General features: G+C 50.8%; 9 protein-coding genes across 9 annotated transcripts; 4 read left to right on the forward strand and 5 right to left on the reverse strand.

Annotated features, from left to right (window-relative positions):
- Positions 1-691: 691 nt before the first annotated feature.
- On the forward strand, positions 692-1,288 carry Aud_003439 (uncharacterized protein; the record flags this gene model as incomplete). The annotated part of the gene is made up of 1 exon (XM_043288389.1): positions 692-1,288. One exon carries the CDS (start codon positions 692-694, stop codon positions 1,286-1,288), a length of 597 nt encoding a protein of 198 aa, XP_043144324.1.
- A 507-nt stretch (positions 1,289-1,795) lies between these two features.
- Aud_003440 (sugar O-acetyltransferase) lies at positions 1,796-2,567 on the reverse strand (the record flags this gene model as incomplete). Its single annotated transcript, XM_043288390.1, has 2 exons — positions 1,796-2,159; positions 2,230-2,567. The coding sequence occupies 2 exons, from the start codon at positions 2,565-2,567 to the stop codon at positions 1,796-1,798; spliced, it is 702 nt and encodes a 233-aa protein (XP_043144325.1).
- Positions 2,568-3,928: 1,361 nt separating this feature from the next.
- Positions 3,929-5,242, forward strand: Aud_003441 (uncharacterized protein; the record flags this gene model as incomplete). The annotated part of the gene is made up of 2 exons (XM_043288391.1): positions 3,929-4,580; positions 4,932-5,242. 2 exons carry the CDS (start codon positions 3,929-3,931, stop codon positions 5,240-5,242), a joined length of 963 nt encoding a protein of 320 aa, XP_043144326.1.
- A 1,109-nt stretch (positions 5,243-6,351) lies between these two features.
- Positions 6,352-7,287, reverse strand: Aud_003442 (J domain-containing protein; the record flags this gene model as incomplete). Its single annotated transcript, XM_043288392.1, has 1 exon — positions 6,352-7,287. The coding sequence occupies one exon, from the start codon at positions 7,285-7,287 to the stop codon at positions 6,352-6,354; it is 936 nt and encodes a 311-aa protein (XP_043144327.1).
- Positions 7,288-7,541: 254 nt separating this feature from the next.
- Aud_003443 (putative FHA domain protein SNIP1) lies at positions 7,542-8,525 on the forward strand (the record flags this gene model as incomplete). The annotated part of the gene is made up of 1 exon (XM_043288393.1): positions 7,542-8,525. One exon carries the CDS (start codon positions 7,542-7,544, stop codon positions 8,523-8,525), a length of 984 nt encoding a protein of 327 aa, XP_043144328.1.
- Positions 8,526-8,801: 276 nt separating this feature from the next.
- On the reverse strand, positions 8,802-9,272 carry Aud_003444 (uncharacterized protein; the record flags this gene model as incomplete). Its single annotated transcript, XM_043288394.1, has 2 exons — positions 8,802-9,019; positions 9,071-9,272. 2 exons carry the CDS (start codon positions 9,270-9,272, stop codon positions 8,802-8,804), a joined length of 420 nt encoding a protein of 139 aa, XP_043144329.1.
- A 2,965-nt stretch (positions 9,273-12,237) lies between these two features.
- On the reverse strand, positions 12,238-13,756 carry Aud_003445 (alpha/beta hydrolase; the record flags this gene model as incomplete). Its single annotated transcript, XM_043288395.1, has 2 exons — positions 12,238-13,207; positions 13,263-13,756. 2 exons carry the CDS (start codon positions 13,754-13,756, stop codon positions 12,238-12,240), a joined length of 1,464 nt encoding a protein of 487 aa, XP_043144330.1.
- A 687-nt stretch (positions 13,757-14,443) lies between these two features.
- Positions 14,444-17,026, reverse strand: Aud_003446 (uncharacterized protein; the record flags this gene model as incomplete). Its single annotated transcript, XM_043288396.1, has 1 exon — positions 14,444-17,026. The coding sequence occupies one exon, from the start codon at positions 17,024-17,026 to the stop codon at positions 14,444-14,446; it is 2,583 nt and encodes an 860-aa protein (XP_043144331.1).
- Positions 17,027-17,608: 582 nt separating this feature from the next.
- Aud_003447 (uncharacterized protein) lies at positions 17,609-18,685 on the forward strand (the record flags this gene model as incomplete). Its single annotated transcript, XM_043288397.1, has 1 exon — positions 17,609-18,685. One exon carries the CDS (start codon positions 17,609-17,611, stop codon positions 18,683-18,685), a length of 1,077 nt encoding a protein of 358 aa, XP_043144332.1.
- Positions 18,686-18,719: the final 34 nt, after the last annotated feature.

The raw sequence follows: 18,719 nt of genomic DNA on the forward strand, positions 1-18,719 counted from the left end.
CAAGAGGCATGTAAGTTATTATGTTATATGATTACCAACCAACAGCGTATTCCCAGGTGTGCATAAAAAGTAAACCTGCTCACTAAAACCTCACTGTTTTGATTGCTCCTCAAAACTAGCCAAGATGCGCTAATCTAGGTACTTTCGTATTCATCCGAGATTCCTGTTGTTTCAATGTATTGTAGTGTCTAGGTCTGTCGCCTGTGCCAACTTCAAAACTCATGAAGTTGGCTGTCGCATCAGTTGAGAGCGAGCGCTCTACGGAGTACCTTACTTCTGGTCCTGTGGATCCCCGAATCAATACTCCGTAAGGTGGGGTCGATCCACGATTTGGTTAGATATACTACGCAGTATCTGTGCTCAACTATCCACCTACTCTGTGCTGCTCAGATTCTGGAAAACTGGGATGACCCGATTCAATCTATACCACGCGCTAGGCTGCTGAGTGGCGGGGCTTAGTTTTTGCAGATCTCGTTCAATGGCATTCTATTCGGGCAGTACAGTCTAATGGCATCCAAGAAAGAGCTGCGGGAAGTGCGCTTTCTACAGGCTGAAAGCTCATCGCTAAACCCCTCCTCCAGGTCCCATCAATCCAAGCGACCAAGGGGGTAAGGGAATTCGATTGGGCCAACAAAGCTCGGATTTGTGCGCGATGTACTCTATACAGAAAAGGGATCTCGCCTCAGCTAAGATGGATATGAGAGCTGGAAGTGTTTGTGTCAACCTGCGTCCAGTCCTTCTGCATTTGTCTATAAAGGGAGACTGTTTCTCTCGTAAGGACCAAGACAAGTTCCTCAAGCTCTTTTCGCCTGAACCTAAGGCGGCAAACAATCCTACACTTCTCACTTATATCTCTTTACCTTTCATTCTAATATCTTCTGCTGTGTCTCATCTACCTATAACCTGCGGCGCAGAACCGCCAGCAAAATGTAGAATTACAACGAAGAACCGATCATCGGCACCTACCACGCCGGAGGATTGCCACGGCCGACGCCAGGACTCCCCGCACCAGGGTCCGCTGCAGGGTGTGCGCCTATGGTTCAACAGTGAGGAGTATTATGTGATTGTGGGCGTACCCCGGCTTGTCGGCAACGCGATCGCTCAAGAAGGCTGCCGTGCGTCCAATGTGTCCAAAGCTTGGAACCAGGCCTGGGCTCCTCATACCACCGACGCCGATGACGATACTGGTGACTGTCTACCCGACGGCAACATCTACTATATATATGGATCTGGCGAGCATTGCATCAGAGCGATCCGCGACATGGCTCCCGAGCTCAACCATGTTTGAAACAATGGTCTGATGAGTATCCTGGCTATGAAAACGTGTTTATAAAGCAAGTTGAGAAAGCTCTAACGCTACATGACCCCACTTGGGCGGACAGTATAAAAGCCATCGATAAAGAAGACACAATGCCTTCGAAAAAAAGGAGGGACCAGTGTGAGTAGGGGAAGGAGCTCCGGCGGAATATAATCCGTTCTTGGGGCATTCGTATCCTATGCTACATTGCTTTATTTCCTATTATGAATTGTCTGATATCACGTTGCTATTCGGTTACCTTCAAAAACATGTCTTATGTTATCATACGGGATCGCTTCAGGCTGCCACAGGCCCACAGCATCGTCATAGGTCGAACCGTTCCACCCAGTACATTTTGGATGGATAAGGCCTACCGTCCGTATTCGCGTTCTGAGCGTGAGGAACCCGCCAAGGGAAAATCATTGCTTTCTATCACGCAGTGCTGATGCTATTCTTAATGGTGTTGAAACGGTAGCTCCAAACCGTGGCTATCAAGTACTACCGATCCTCGCGCACCAGATTCCTAAAAGGATTCGTCTCATCCTGCTCTTCCTCCTCCGCCGAAGGAATCGTCCTTTTGACCCGGCACGGAGTCCCCACTGCCACAGAGAAGGGCGGAATATCCTTGGTGACGATGGAGCCCGCGCCAATCGTCGAACCCTGTCCGATTCTGACACCAGGCAGAATGACGACATTCGCGCCAATCCAGCAGTCATCCTCGATGAAGACGGGATGGCCGAATTCCACAAACTTCCGCCGCGACAGGATACTCGTGTCGTGGCCGGCGGTGATGATGCTGACGTTCGTTCCTATCTGGACCCGGTCACCAATGACGATGAGGCTGGTGTCCAGCACAGTGAGACTGATTCGTCAGTCAGTCCAGCGTATGCAACCAATACGAATCGCAGGACATGAACATGGAGACGACGTACTTCCAATTGACGAAACAATCTCTGCCGATAATGATGTTACATCCGTAGTCCGGCAAGAACGGCGGCTCGATAAACGTTCCGTCGCCCGCCCTGCCGACCACGCGCCGGAGCAGCTCGAGCCTCTTCTCGGCGATCTGATCGTAGGGCACCGTTTTCGTGTCCAGACTGTTGTAGTCGGCTGCTAGCCCGCGACACCGATGCCGCGCCTCGAGTAGTTTGGGGGTGTTGGGGTTGTACATCATGCCGGAGACCATGCGCTCGTATTCCTCGCACATGGGCACATCTTTGAGTTCGCGCGCGAGAGCGATGATCTCGGGGCGCTTTTCGGTCGCTGCCATTGTCGTGCTGGTGACTTGCAGGTTTGGTTTGCGGTGGTTTTATGATGTATGAGGTGGGCGCTGGTTTATATACCTGAGGTGGAGACGGTGGCTTCAGAAGACAACTAGCTAGCTGGATTATTTGAAAGTCGTGATCCGCACTGATTAATATGGTGCTGTTGTAGTTACAGCTTGAATGGTGGGATTGTCCGATGATTCGCCGGTGTCGAATACGTAGGTGTGATGATTCGTGGAAGACAGAGCGGGCCTGTGCTGGGTAAATTGCCTTTTAGAGTAATATCTTCAACCACCTAGTGGAGACAGGACAGGACCATAGATAATACAAAGATATCATTATTCTCTTACTATTATCTCAGTTCATTCTATTTACTGACCTTGACTCTGTTCACTCTGCTCATTGATTCTCACTATTCACTGGCTATATTCACTCTGCTCATTGACAGTAGTGAATATCAAGAATTAAGCATGATTATATATATAGCCTCATCTTCTACTTATCATGTGTTGAAAAATATAGAGACCCTAGACTGATAGGAATCATGTCCGGACACCTTTTTAGCCTAGTGGTATTATATTTCAATATCATGTCACTATCTCCATCTTTCCTTCTTACATCTCTCTTCCCTTCTTGTATCCACCTTTGACATCAGAAACCCTTTCCCAACGTCAACCATGACGAAACGGCGGATGATGGCCCGGAATTCGATTTCAACTTTGCCGATATACCGGACACAGAACAGAAAGATGCAGGGCCCAAAGCCAAAAAAATAGAAAGCACAAAAAAAGAGTTGCAGCAGGTGCTAAATCTTGAAGACAACAACGACTAGCTTGAATGGCTACGCTCGGGAATGGTAAGGCAGTGGTGGGAGGAACTTTGGAACAACCATTTAAGCTAGGAGCAACCAAAGGTATGAGGAAAGGGGATAGGGGACATCCAAAACCGCATTCTGAGTGGAGAGGCCCACGGGGTCCTTAAATACAGCTTACCACAACCAAATAAAGAGGACTGGGATGGCGCGGACCATCTGGCACGATTCCATTTGAACGTCAAGAACATAAACTTGAGGTCACACGAGGGGGTGTTCTATGGTAAGAACCTCAGCGACAATACGATAAACAAGATTGTATGAGTGTTGAAGGGCTGATTGTGCAAGATACACGCTCCATCCTATATCAATAAACCACATGGCGGCACAGCAATCTTAGGAACCAAACGGCAAGGTAATGTGCTCTTGGCCCAGCCTAAAAAAGCCTTTTCCAGAAGCAACCTAACAGTCATCTAGGGGAGGGCGTTAATCTGAAGCAAAAGGCAAAGTCATCAGATAGGGAATCGAAGGCTAAAAAGGTAAAGGACAATCACAATGGCACAGGACCAAGCACCCAAAGACCGAGCACCCAAGGACCAACATCGCAAGGTACATCTTCGCAAGGTACATCCTCCCAAGCAACAACCACCCAAGCAACAACCACCCAAGCAACAACCACCCAAGCAACAACCTCCCAAGCAACAACCTCCCATAAGGATAATGACAGCAAGGGATCAGATGATGATAACAATGAGGATGATGATGGCGATGTTCCAAGTCTCACTGCATCAACATGGAAGACAGAAATGCTCAACCCCAGACAAAAGATCCTCCTCGAGAAGAAGTCAGATGTATTTGTCTCGCAAGCCAGAACAGTCTGAAGAGTTACAAGGACCCACAACCCACCCGGCAACCGGTGACAAGACAGAATCTCTTATTGACGTCGGCGGCGAGATAATCAAGTCCCTTGAGCAGCAGCAAACATCGGATCCGTCTGGACCTCATATGCCCACCCCAGACAATACGGGAGAACTTGACGACGTCATGTCTCGTACTCCAAAGAAGAAACAGAAGGACATTAAAGTGTTGGCAGCTGTTGAGAAACGAGTCAAATCTGCACAGCAAGCTGCTCAGGGCTTGACTTACTCCCCTTTCTTGTTCATGCCTGACAAATATCGAGTGGCGGACATTGACCATACCAGCATGAGTTATTAACTACCAAGGGGACCCTAAGAAATAATGTACAATAGTACAATGCTGTCCGGATTAGGGCATTAAACTATTTATAATTATCTGGCTTAGGGTAGAGAGTCTAAGTATAGGTCTGCATATATGCTGACCTAAAAAATAAGAGAGAATCTAGGTAAAGAATAGTAGTATTCAATCTATTCTGCAAGATCCACTAGAGAGGTACGTACAAGCACTCAAGACTGCTCTACTACTGCTGCCATGATGGTTAAATTGTACATTGGAATGAACTGTGTATTTCTCGCAAGGAAAGTAAGATAAAGCAGATCACTCGGTATACTTAATCTCAGAGCTATACTTGCCATCGTAGTGCATATCCCAATATCCATCCCATATGCCTTGGTCACCGGCCTACCATCCAACCAAGTGATGGGCATGATCCCTCCCGCCGTCGTACACATGAAGATCTCATCGCAGTTATACGCCATTTCAACCGGAACCATCTCAAGCCGCATCTCAAAACCCTTCGCTTCGGCAACCTCCATCACACTACGGCGCGTTACGATCACCTCGAAGAAGGCATTGGATGCCGCTTTTCACTACCATTTCCACCAGGATCTGCTTGAACTGCTCGCGGGGCAAGGGGAGCTTGAGCCGGAGTTTCGCGCAGCTGGTTTCTAGACGGTTGAGATGGTCGTCTAGTCGGAAAAAGCGCCCGTCCCAGACGGAGGGGCCGTCGTAGATGAGGTCGATGTGCAGGAAGCCTTGGTCTAGTAGGGGGATGCGAGCGTCAGCTAGAGGGACGAGCTCCCCTTCTACCCATGCGATTCCCTGGCTGTAGGGGCTGTTGCTGGCTTTAGGACAGCCTGTCGTGCGGCGTAGCCGGCAAACACTTTGTCCGTGGATGTCATCGTGATTATTTATGGCTGTTGGATCGTTTTTTGTCTGATTAGACGAATAGGTCGAAACTAACGCGCTCTATGGAACTCAGAGGACGAATGTGACAGTCTAGGGACATAACACACGTGAGGAGTATTGATTGACTCTTGCAAGAGTGTACAAGTTACTTCAGTGCCTAATTGTTGGATCAGGATTCTCAAGTCTCGCGGTAGTGTTGAAGGGATTATCATTCTCCCGTCAGACGGGTTAATATGCACCTCTTTGCCAGGTATCTCAAAGGGTGCTCAAGATGGAGAAGATGCTGACGATATTATCCATGTTTATAGTCACTAGGTAAGGCAGACATCATCCTTCCGATGAACCATAGTCCGATCTCACTGGTGAGCTGGTGTTGCCCTCCTCTGTCTGAGAAGCCTGCATAAAATACTTTCAAATCAAAAAAGCATATGCTTGGCAATTAAGACATTGAATACGCCTCTCATCGAATCAGTGCACACTATATGCATCCAGTGTCTTGTTTCCTCCTAAAAGAGGTACCAAGAGTGCTGCAACAGCATAATGGTGTATGGACCTTTTCTAGCCCCGTCCATGGTTCAACAGACACAACATCTGTCTCTCTCCCTTGCAAGCACAGTTTTCGACACCAACTCACAAAATTGCCGCTTTTGCTTGCAGGGCGCTGACCTAGAGGGTTGATGGGTTAAAATCTCAGACTTAATGAGCTGATTATCCATCGAGATCGGTCAGTGGAATGTGGAAATTGTCATTAAGAATAATGTTTATATAGAGCAGACGAAGCTGCCAGGACAACGTATACGGCAAATAGACTTTTCAGTCATGCGATAGCTGAGATTGCTTAGTGCGGAGCAGCCTCTTGCAAACGGGCAACATCAGAAATCCTTGACCAGTTTCTGGGTACCATCAGATTGAGTGCGCGAAGGGACCGGATCCTCGATTTTCAAAGAGGAATCGGGCGTCTTCTTATGTGAATGGAGAACCTTTTCATATACTTCTTGTTCTTCCTCCTTCAACCCTGATCCCGACGGGTCTCTCCGTATCAGAAAATGCTCTACCCTAGCCTGGGATGATCCCATTTGCTTCACGGTAGCCTCCCTCCGTCCGGTAAGTAAACGGATCGACTCCTCGTTGATCTCCCGAAGCCTTTCCTCATACCCGGTACTCAGCTGGCCAATCCAGGAGGCTTGGACGGCGCTTCCGAAAAGGACCAGAAGAAAGATGAACGTCACAAAGGTCCTATGGTCGACAATCTGTTGCTGTTTCGGCTGATGGCGGTTATGCCATTTCTCCCAGTCTTCCCATGTCGCATTGGCGTATATAGGGTGGTAGTCACCTGACGCTGTTCTGGACCAAGAGGACTGTGTCAGGGGACCTTGTGAGGGATGGAGACTCCAGCCTGTACCAAATTGATCGTAGGCTGCTCGCTTTGTTGGATCTGACAAAATCTCATGAGCTGCTACGACAAGATGATACCGCTGAAGCCGCACCTCGGGTGTGAGGTGTCTACAGAGCGGGTGGTCATTGCATGGTCGGTCTGGGTGGTAAATCTTCACCAGGTCGTAGAAGCGGCTCTTCGAGTATGGAGCGCCCCTGTCCTGTTTGAACACGTCATAGGGCGTGAAACACGAAGAGGTCGGCCATGAAAGATCCTTATCATAAATATCGTGTGCAGTTGCGTATAATCTGTAGGACGGAAAGCACCATGGTCGACGTTTGGCGGCGTGTGAGGCGGGTGGCGGGGAAGCAGAGGACGAAGGTATCAGCAGTTGGAGACGACCGTAGCAAAAGGCATTAGGTTTCTTGAGCATGGCGGCCGCATGGTTTCAAGGGAGAGAACACAGCATGCTCCTCCGTAAAGATAGATAATGGTGCAGTGATAAAGCCTCTGTTCAAGACCTCTGTTGGTTTGTGATCGAATGATGTTCGCTCAATCTTCCCCGAGCAGCCAAACATAGGGTCACGTGCAGAGACCCATCTTATTACTTTTCCTCCTCTGTCGGGTACAACAACTTTTCTGGATTGATCTATCGAATGATCCCTAGCTTCGACAATCCAACTGGTCATGGCTGATACAAGAGATGACTACAGTGAGAAAAGACGGCGCCGGTCGCCTTCTGAGTCCTCCCTTTCAGCCAGAGACAATGATAGACGACGGCACACCCGAGAACGACGCCGCGATGATAATCGAAGTTCTCGAAGGAATAGCTCTCGAAGACGGTCTCCGCGCAGCCCGACGCGGAGAGATGCCCGCCAACTAGATAACCGTGATCGACGGGACCGCAGAGAAAGACGAGAAGAATCGGATGATCATCGCAGAAGACGAACGTACCCAGCTGAAGAACGTGGCCATCGCCATCACCGCGACCGAGACTCGTACGACGATCGAGGGAGATCTTCCCGAAAATATCGAAGTCGGTCCCGTTCACGCTCGCCGGCTGGACGCTTACGAAGCCCAGAGTCGCGGGCTCTTCCCCGATCCAAGGCTCCCCTACCATCTCAAAACGACGCATATACATCAGAAGTTGCGCGGGGAGGGGAATCATCGGCACCGCCGCCAGACAAAGAGAAACCCAATTTTGGAAACACCGGTCGCTTGGCTGCTGAAACCAATACTGTCAACGTCAGTGGAGGTACGGTTGTTCTCAAGTACCATGAGCCCCCGGAAGCGCGCAAGCCTCCTACGAAAGAACCTTGGCGACTCTACGTGTTTAAAGGCGAAGATTTACTTGAGGTAGTCGAGCTGGCTGAGCGCAGCTGCTGGTTGATCGGAAGGGAGCGCCTTGTGGCCGATTTCCCGCTGGATCACCCTAGCTGCTCCAAGCAGCATGCGGCCATTCAATTCCGCTTCGTCGAGAAGAGGAACGAATTCGGAGATCATATTGGAAAGGTCAAACCATATCTCATTGACCTGGAGAGCGCCAATGGCTCCCATGTGAATGGAGATACGATCCCAGCCGGACGCTACGTTGAGTTGCGAGACAAGGACGTTCTCAAGTTTGGCTTGAGCTCGAGAGAATATGTTCTCATGCTACCTCAGCCAGATTGATCGACAGTGCGATGTGATGTTATCTCATTCAGGTTCGTTGTACGAGGTTCGAATCCGTAAGAGCAGACCTACTCGCGACGACAGAGGGTCGAGGCTCAGCAGGAAAGATGCATCATAACAACATGGTCATTGTGCTTTGTCATGGAATATGCTATTAAAACATCATGAGATCGGTGAAAAAGGAATCCATCCATGCGTCAGTTAATCATCAACCTGGCCCTTGGCTTCTATCCTTGTTTTGATTCTTCATTCCGCTGAGGCAGCCTCAACTGCACCTCACATGTTACCCATCTCCTTTGCCTTGCCCTTGGCCTCACCATATACCTCCTTAGCTTTACCCTTGGCCTCGCCAAGAGTCTCCTTGGCCTTACCCTTGGTCTCGCTCGCTTTTCCCGAGGCCTCGCCCTTCATCTCCTCCTTCATTCCCTCTGCCTTGTACTTGGCTTCCTCAGTTGAGCTTCCCACCGTCTGCTTGACCTTCTCTGTCGCTTGTTCTGCATCCTATCAGCATAGATCATGGTTCATTACGAGTAACAAACACATACCACCCTTGTTGATACCCTTCACAAGATTATCGGAGATAACTCTGTCCGCCTTCTTCAGTGTGTCCTTGGTTGCCTCCACAGGACCCTTCTCGTTCTTGGGTGTCGAGGAGATGAATCTGCCACCTGCAGTGAAGGCAGGAGTGGTCGTGCGAACAGCAGCGACCCGAGCGGTCAGGGGAGCGAAGCGTGCGAGAGAAGACATTTTGTATTGTAGTGCTGGTTGTATAGTGGATTAGATTCAGGTGGTTTGAGATGCGGCAATTAAGGTGATATTAATGAATTTGAGGAATGTAATGTTTCTGAGCGTAGAAGGACCAGTTAGAATGTGTTCAAGGACTTTTGCCTCCTGGTTTATATACCCATTTTCCGGGCCATCTTGGAGGTTGAACGACGTCATCATGGACAGCTCTTGAGCTTCACTTTCCATTACGTCGATACACCATCAGTTGCTTGCCAGATCCGGTTTAGCGGGTCTGGGATCAAAGCATAGCCAGACCTATCATGTTTAGAAGTGCCTAAGGCATCAATCTTAGATTCCAACTGATAACGTGACCGGTAAGCGAGTCGGCCACCTCTCGAATTCCCGAACGCGTCAGGGGACTGCAGCAATTCAAACCACCACCATGCCACCAAAAGCGCGTACAAATTCAAGAGATACAATTGAAAAGGAAGGACGGATCCTACTTGCAATTTCTGCTCTTAAGAAACAAGAAATTAGCAATATTCGTGAGGCTGCGCGTGTATATAATATTCCCCGCTCGACACTTCAAGACCGGCTACGTGGGAAGCCCTTTCGCAATGAAGTACGCGCCAACTCTCATAAGCTGACTCAAAGTGAAGAGGATTCGCTTGTACGATGGATTCTCTCTATGGATCAGCGTGGTGCAGCTCCCCGGCCATCTCACGTACGAGAAATGGCTAATATCTTGCTTGCAAAGCGTGGCACAACTCCTATTCAAGCTGTCGGAGAGAAATGGGTGTACAACTTTATTAAACGCCAGGATGAACTCAAAACTCGATTCTCTCGCCGGTATAATCATCAGCGCGCGAAGTGTGAGGATCCTAAGGTGATTACTGAGTGGTTCAACCGTGTACAGGTTACCAGGATGCAGTATGGGATTGCTGATGAGGATATCTATAACTTTGATGAGACTGGCTTTGCTATAGGCCTTGTGGCTACTGCAAAAGTAGTAACAAGAGCAGAGATGGTTGGCCGGCCATTTCTTGTACAGCCAGGTAATCGTGAATGGGTGACATCTATTGAGTGTGTCAACTGTTCAGGATGGGCACTTCCACCATGCATTATCTTCAAAGGAAAGGTCCATATTGAGGGATGGTATGAAGATAATGCCTTACCAGGCGACTGGAGGATCGAAGTCAGTGCAAATGGTTGGACAACTGATGAAATTAGACTGCGTTGGCTTCAAAAGCTCTTTATTCCAGCAACTAATAGCCGTACAACTGGCAAATATCGGCTGTTGGTTCTTGGTGGCCATGGAAGCCATCTAACACCACAGTTTGACCAGATATGCATGGAGCATGATATTATACCAATCTGCATGCCAGCACACTCATCACATCTCTTACAGCCTCTTGATGTTGGGTGTTTTGCGCCCTTAAAGCGTGCGTACGGCCGCCTGGTTGAAAACAAGATGCGGCTTGGTTTCAATCATATTGATAAATTTGACTTTCTTGAGGCCTATCCCAACGCGCGTACAGAAGTCTTCAGGCCAGAGAATATTCAAAATGGCTTTGCAGCAGCTGGATTGGTCCCTTTACACCCAGAATGTGTGCTATCACAGCTGAATATACAGCTAAAGTCCCCTATACCACCCATAAGTCGATCAACAACTTCCGTACCAAAAACGCCATACAATCTCAAGCAGTTGAATAAGCAGGCATCTACAATAAAGAAGCTATTGCGACATCATACACAGAGTCCTCCCAGTCCAACAAACAGGGCATTGAATCAGCTTGTAAAAGGGTTTGAAATAGCCCTTAATAGGGCTGCTATTCTTGCAAAGGAAAACCAGGATCTACGGGCTGCACTTGAGAAAGAGCTTCAAAAGAGAAAACAGTCTAAAGCGCAGATTGCTTCTGCAGAGGGCCTTTCAATTGAAGAAAGCCATACGCTTGTACAGAGCAGGAATCAGGTTGAAGAGGCTATACAGACTGGACCTACACTACAGGAACCGAACGCACCAGACACATTGCAGCGCCGCGTACGGGCGCCCCCACGCTGCAGTGACTGTCATATTATCGGGCATAAAAGATTGCAGTGTCCTAATCGTGGTCATAATTAGTTTTTATATAGAAATGCATGTTTTTGTATTAAAATGCCTTTTCTTTAAGAAGATGGTCTGAATCGGTTGGGAGGTGGCCGACTCGCTTACCGGTTACGTTAATAGGAATAGAAAGTTAATGGATGGCATACATCTAATATTTGCAGTGCTCAAATCCTCAACTACCCAGATCACCCCCATTGAATTACGGCTCTGGTCATCTACCCTTGGACATACTAGCGAACGAGAATGGCAGACTTCGAACAAAGAGATGGCTTTCAATAAGTCATCCATATCTTCGAGTACGTCTTTTCCAGACGATTCTCCCAGGAGGCGGTAGCTAGGCGCTATGATGACCGCTCCTTTGCTCAAAGCAAATTCAGAATCCAGTCTGCGAACCAGAGTGGGTAAGGCTGGAGCCGGTGACCTGCAATTGTCAAGCAGTTGGCAAAAGAAGTATCTTAGATGGTTGATTGAAGGCCATGAAAAAGTACCAGGAACCCGCCCGGGATTCGAACAATGATGGACAAAGACCCTTCTTCAGAAATCTTGTAGTTTGGAGTAAGGACAATTAATGGCTTGAATTTTCATCTGCGTAGCGAGCTCCGAGTGTATCACAGAGCTCCCAGAAGTCAATACCTGGTATGTCAAGGATAAATCGGCGAAGAGAAGCTCTCATCGGGATGCACTCAACGAACTAGCACCACAGTCAGGTCGTGGAAACCTGTCACCATTGATTCACAAGCGGGTAGAAGAGGTACAAAGATAGACTCAGTAGCATATGCAGAATTCGTAACGTGTTAATTGTAAGTGAATCAGAATCGGGATAGACAGGGGTATAAGTCAGATATATATAGATAAGACGCCGCCACTCTGCAGACCAGACTACAGTTTTGCCCTTTCCGTCACCTGCTGCTGAAGTTTCTTCTCACCTTCCAGCCGCCAGTTCGCCGTCCTGCGCAGTAACCGATCCACCTCCTCATCACTCAAGGCCACGGCCTTCTCGAGGGGGAGCTCTTTCGTCGATCGCAACTTGAACCCGATATACGTCAGATTCCCCGAACTTCGGACGCGACTTGCCACCGCATCACGGCAGAAGTCTCCCATGCCTTTGTAGAACCGTTGACCCGCCGGCGTGCCAACCATAATGAGCCCAAAACAATGCGGCATACCCTCGAACTGTTCCACGACCACAGGCACACCAGCACGGTGCAGCTTGCGCGCGAGAAGCAGACCCTCATCTGTCAGAGCTTCCTCGCCGAGAGAAATGAAGATAGGCGGGGCGTCTTTCCAGATCTCACCGCGGGAGGCGAGCGGAGAGACGAGCGGGTGCAGGATGGCGTTGGCGTTGACGAAGAAGTCGCCGCGGGGAGGACTGCAGGGCCAGATCTCGTCTTCGGGGATGGGCAGCGGGACAAACGTCGTGTCTGGCGTCTGGCTGGGTGGGTCGAGGTAGTCGTAGCGCGCGTTGTCGAAGATGGACGGCATGGACCTTGTGATGTCGCACCAGGGGGAGCTTGTTGCGACGCCTGCGGGGAGCTCGATGTGTATGTCCTGGCCGTGGAAGCGTACGGTGGGGGAGACGCGGCGAAGGGTCAGAAGGGTCTGGAGTAAAGCTAGCGATAGGTTGCCTCCGGCGGAATCGCCAGCTAAGATGATCTTGTTGGCTGGCACGGGGTCATGCAGCGAGCCAGGGGGCGGCGCGAGGAGCGACAGATATGCGACGAAGGCGTCGACCAGCGCCGCCGGGAACGGATGCTGGGGCGCCAGACGGTATCGCACCGAGAGAACAGGGGCCCCTGTGTGCTTGGAGAGCTGAGATACGGGAACCCGATGTGTACAGGGATCCATAAGGCTGTTAAAACGATCAGTATGCACTCGTTTTTCCTGACAGAACGGCTGCAACTTACAAATACGCTCCTCCGTGGAGGTACAAGATGACCATATCAGCGTCTGCGTCACTGCGCAACTTCTTGTACTTCTCCTCTTCCGAGATATCAGGCTGTGGCGCGTTCTTGTCCACCCCTTTGCGATATCCAGTCCATTCGGCCTCGACAGGTCCGACGCCGGGGATATCGTACGTCTCATCCCCAGACTTCAACTCCTCAATCGCTTTGATGACTGCATCCTGGACATCATTCTCCGGCTGAGGCAACGTGACCTTGGACACCCACATGGGACCCTTGATGCCAGGATCGCGCATACTGCCCTTTTGCTGCTTGCTGACGGGAAGCTTGAAGTTGATAAACGAGCGGATGATGGCGACTGTCAACTCGGTGCGAAGGTCTTGTTTCCCGGAGCCCGGAGACATATGAAGACCATGCAGGAGGACGGTCTTCAAAATGAGAGGAGTCCTCACCAGGATCTCCTTCAAAAGAGTGACAGGGTTATCGAGCTTGCTCATCGCGACTGATCTACTATGGCGCTAACTCTGACGAACAGTCGCTGGGGCCTTTAAGTACAAACGAGCGCAATGTGTTGCTTGAATAACTAACGGAAACGCTTATTTACAAGAAAGAATGAGCACGAAGCGAAATAATGCAGGCTAGGGGTCGATCAGGATGTCAAATTCCAAGGAAATGCAGGCAAAGCGGGGGCGCTGGAATGCCTCGGTTCGCTGGTTCTATGAAAAGTTGAGACTCTGGAGAGAGGCCGTCATTGCGCGAGGCTTTTTTGGTGGTGACTGGGAGCACGGAAATTGCCATTTGATCGAGGAAGTGGAAGTCCTTAGGTTATCTGCCGTATGGACCCCCTCGATATTTGATATTGTGGATAATAAGCTTGAACGTGCTACGTGTGATCGTGGGTCAGCCTTAAAATGGCTGGCGTTCTGCAGCATTTCATCATTCCCGCCAAGGCCAACCTAATTCCCCATAAACTATGAAGTAGTATGTATAAAAGATTGTCAGAGAACCACAATCATAGATGGTATTAAGATAGCCGAAGAACCCAGCAAGATGTCCAGGTACAAAATCTTAACGCCGTTGGCCAACCGCTGTTCCATGGTACAAACCGACCATCAACTCCAGGAAACCATATAAAATCAAATAAATGAAAAGACGAAGAACCCCGACTCCAGTCCATGCATTGGTCACAATAATTCGTCGTCGTCCATCGAGTCATCGTCCCACACTGCTCGAGGCAACTCCTCCTCCAGCCTCAACTCTGGGACAGCCTCTGGCGTGTGCATGGCTTCCGGGGTGTGTCTGAGGTCCTTAGCCGGCCATTGCCTGGCGAAGAACCCCGGAGTAGCCGTTGCTGTCACAGGTGAATGAGTGATTCGCGTGCCGTAGATACGGACCTCGCCAGAAAGGTTGAGTGTCCGCGGTGGCACGTCCACGTAACCGTCCCAGAGACCCAGGAGCTGCGCTAGGAGTCTGATAAATGCGATTCCAAATGTCGCAACCGGTGACAGAGCAGAAGAGAGATGAGACCAACGCCATAGCATCGTCGGAAGCACGAACGGAAATCGGGGTGCGTCGGGACGCAAACAGTTGCCTTCGCAGACGGGAGCAACAGTGGGATGGCAGTAGTAGTCGCACATGGTCGATTCAGAAACGAACCACAGGAGTGAAAGCAGGAGGCCCCAACCTAGGCGCGTAATACGAATACGTCGCGACATTGGATCGCGTTTCCACAAAAGAGGGAGCGGAATGGCAGCATAGATTCGGCCGTCATTTTCTGCGCCGCAAGTCTCGCATGTCTTTTCTGCAAGAGTGCGCTTCAACTGCGTATGGGCTTGGGAAGATGTCGGGCGCGGGGAGTCCTCGGGTAACTTGGGCATATTTTGCGTCATTTGTTCCTCAACGCCATCAATCTTCTTCCTCAAACTGTCCTGGTTCACTTCGAGCGACAGCAGTTTCTCGCTTATCTTATGATCGCCCACGTCCTCGGCACCTTGGCTCCGCTCTAACCTCTCCATTATTTCCTTCTCGTAGGCGGCATCGGACTGTTGGCCGGCCTTGGCTTCAGTGGACTGCTCGGCCAGCAATTCTTGGAGGCTTTCAATCGTATCGTCACCCACATCGAGGGTTTCTTTGTCGGACTTGTGTTCCTGTATGACCGACTCGAGGGCACTCTTAGGCAGATCGGGCTTGATGAGTGGCGGTTTCACCTTCTTCTTCTCTCGTTCCTTGCTCTTCGCTTGTTCCTCTTCTTGCCTTTGCATTTCTTTTTCCTTCTCTTCATTCTCCAATTTTGTCTTTTCCTTCTCCTCCTCCGTCCTTGCTTTCTCTTGCTCCTTTTCGCGCTCTCTCTCCTGATGCTCTCGTTTGTTCCTCTCTGCGTCCCGTTCCCTCTCCTGCGTGAGTCCTTTGACCTCGGCTTCTGCCACTTCTTCCACTTTGGGAATTACAGGTTTCGGTTCATCTGGCACAACTTGAGACCTGAAACCATTTGTGAGTTCCTCAGACATCTTGGTGGTACGTTCAGAAATGCGCTCAGTCATAGGGGTGTCTATCCAGGCGCCTGTCACGACAGGGGTCTTGTCATATATCCGACGCTGGCCGCCCTTTGGTGCTTCGGGTGTCCTCAACTCCTGCTGGTTTCGATTCTGATCAGGACTCTCTCGTCTCGCAAGTCTGCGGATCAAGTCATGCGAGTCGCGCTTCGAGGGACTTAGCCTGGTGAAACTGGAATCCTTGTAGACAATGACTGGAGTATTGACGATGGGCTCCGAATTTCCTCCGATCGGCTTGTCGTCCTTTTGCTCCGAGGACAATTTGTTCCTGGCGTCTGATAGAGGGATCCTGCTATATCTGCTTGATGCCGGCTCCAGGGATCGGCCGGGGCTGGTACGAAAGTCGAAATTGAACTTGGTCATTGGCGGCGACACATTGACAGGCCGCTCCGGCCTTTGCTCGGGCTCGGGCTCCGGCTCGGGCTCAGGTTCATCGCGTCGCTTTAATTTTTTGAGCCAGTCGGTATTGCGTTTCGCTCGGCTACCCCAAGTGGAAGGTACATTGAGCCCGTGCTGGAAAGTATCATCGTCTCCAGAGACGAGCTGATCCTCCTCCTCGCGCCGTTGAAGATTCTCCGCGGTCAAGGCATTCTTAGTTCCGCCGCGATTCGACAGAACAGGAGAGTGGCTGGTTGTGGCTCGTCTCAAGCGCTTCTCATCCTGAATATTATCGGACAACCTGCGCCACGGCGACTCGTCTTGAACTTCGTTCAGAAAGCTCGCGTCAGAGGTCGTGAACACATCGTAATCTCTCGTATAATAATCTGATGACCGTCTAATCTTATCCTCCCGGCCATAGACGTCCTCTGGCTCCAGATCGACCAGGCTATCCGCATCGTCTATCTGTCGATATGCCTCAGCAAGCTCGTTCGGCGGATTCGACTCGGGTGACCGGGCATTGTAAATCTGGCGCCTTCTTCCAGGACTTGGCGTCCCTCTCGCATAAGGAACGGATGCCGAAATACCTTCATTCTCTGCCATCGTTGCGTAGCGCCCCGCTTTCCTGAATGCTCCTGTTAAGGTATTGGTCTCATTGAAATTCGTCCGACGCTGACTAGCATATTTGTAGGATGGACTGGGAATCCGAGACGCGTCAAAATCTTCAGTTGCTCGAGAATTGCCACGAGCTCGACTGAAAGGTGAGCGCTGCTGTTGCTGCTCGTACATGCGACGCGACGAGGGTAGCCGGTCCGTGTTGCGCTCGGGGGTGGGCATGACGACAAACAGAGGGGCCCCTCGAGTGAATGGGCAATATTCCCTTCATTCACTATTTCTGCAACAACACAACGCGTTTCTTTATCCCCCAAGAATGCAATAGCTGATAAATTGGGAGCGGTAACTCAACAATGCGGACGAAGCTCCAACATCGAGTTCCGTCCTATAGACTCAAAGCGGTTTAGCGCTGCGGAGGAGGAACAACAGCGTCATTCGGCGGAATTTCGAAATAATGATGCTATACAAACTACACCCAGCGGTTCTCGCCCCAGAACAGGACGGTTGCTATCATCTTGTTGCTCTCTAGCTCCATTGGATTTGGAAGATACATGGTATGCATTGTAACATCTCGTCTTTCGTTTCATTGGTGTGCATCGACCTATTACTGACGGACATGTGACCGGGTCAGACGTCTTGATCATCACGGTGATCGTGTGCCAGCGCATGGCCTCCTGATGCTTGGCAACTCATACAAGAATACTTGCCAGGTAACAGGAAAACAATCTGAATAATTCTGCTAATATCGCTGTGAAACCGCTCTATCGCGGCATAACCGCCGAACTCCAACAAGAGCACATCACAATGACCAAGTCTGCACGACGCTCCGGCAAGGGTAAGGCATCAGCGGCGCGCTCTGCCTCGTCCTCCGGATCGTCGACTCCCAGCGCGCAAGCAGGCCCTCTTCCACCATTCTCCAAAGCACCCGCCACCCTCCGGCCCTTCCTCGAGCCCCTCTCACCACGAGAGGTCTACCTAATCCACATCGACACCTCCCCGCCAGAACTCAAGAAACAGACCTTCATTGTACCAACCATAATCAATGCCGTGATCGTCGCCATCTTCGCCCTCCGCATCTACATGGTGCGCAACACCTACCCCGCCATGCTCGCCACGGTCATCGGACTCACCAGCTCCGCGGGGGTAGACACCTCACGACTCTCCTCAGCCGAAACAACAAGCCTCATCCTCCGCCGCACATTCAGCCTCATGATCGACTACTTCCTCATAACCGTATTCCTATCCTGGCCGATCCGCTTCATCCGCGGGCCCGTGCAATGGCGCCGCAGAATCGGCTTCCAAGGCCGCGAGATCATCGTCCGCCGCAGCCAGCGCACCCTCTCCGAGACGCTGGAGCGAAATCGCTGGATCCGCGACAACGACGAAGCCCGCGACAAGATCGTCGCGGCCGTTACCCCCGACCGCATCCGCAAGACGGGATACCTACTCGTCGACGCGGACTGGGACCTGGACTACGACGCCATGATCAAGGCGCACGAGATGGTTGATCCCGCCCGGAAAGACGATCGCGTCGCCTTTTCTGAGTTCCGCACAGCCGTGCTAGTCAATACCGATGCGGACGGGTGGCTGATCTGGCGGGTTGAAGACGAGGACACCGCGGAGGCGAGGACGCGGTCTGCGCAGAGCGACCAGATCCTGGCGTTCAAGGACAAGTTGACAGAGATGGGCAAGGAGGATCTCTTCTTCCGGTGGGTGGAACTAATCCAGTACGAGAGCACGCAGCCGGGCGGCTTTACGCCGGAACGACAGCGCTCCGCCATGCTGCAGGCAAAGGAGCTGTTCGAGAAGGAGAACGTCGACTTTGCGCGCTTTTGGCAGGAAGTGGGGGGGATAGAGGGGTTTGCTGATCAGCTCGATTGAGTACCTATCACTTTTGGGGCTCTGTCGGGGGCAA

The sequence above is a fragment of the Aspergillus udagawae genome, assembly GCF_001078395.1.
Source record: "Aspergillus udagawae IFM 46973 DNA, scaffold_2, whole genome shotgun sequence".
NCBI classification, from domain to species: Eukaryota; Fungi; Ascomycota; class Eurotiomycetes; order Eurotiales; family Aspergillaceae; genus Aspergillus; species Aspergillus udagawae.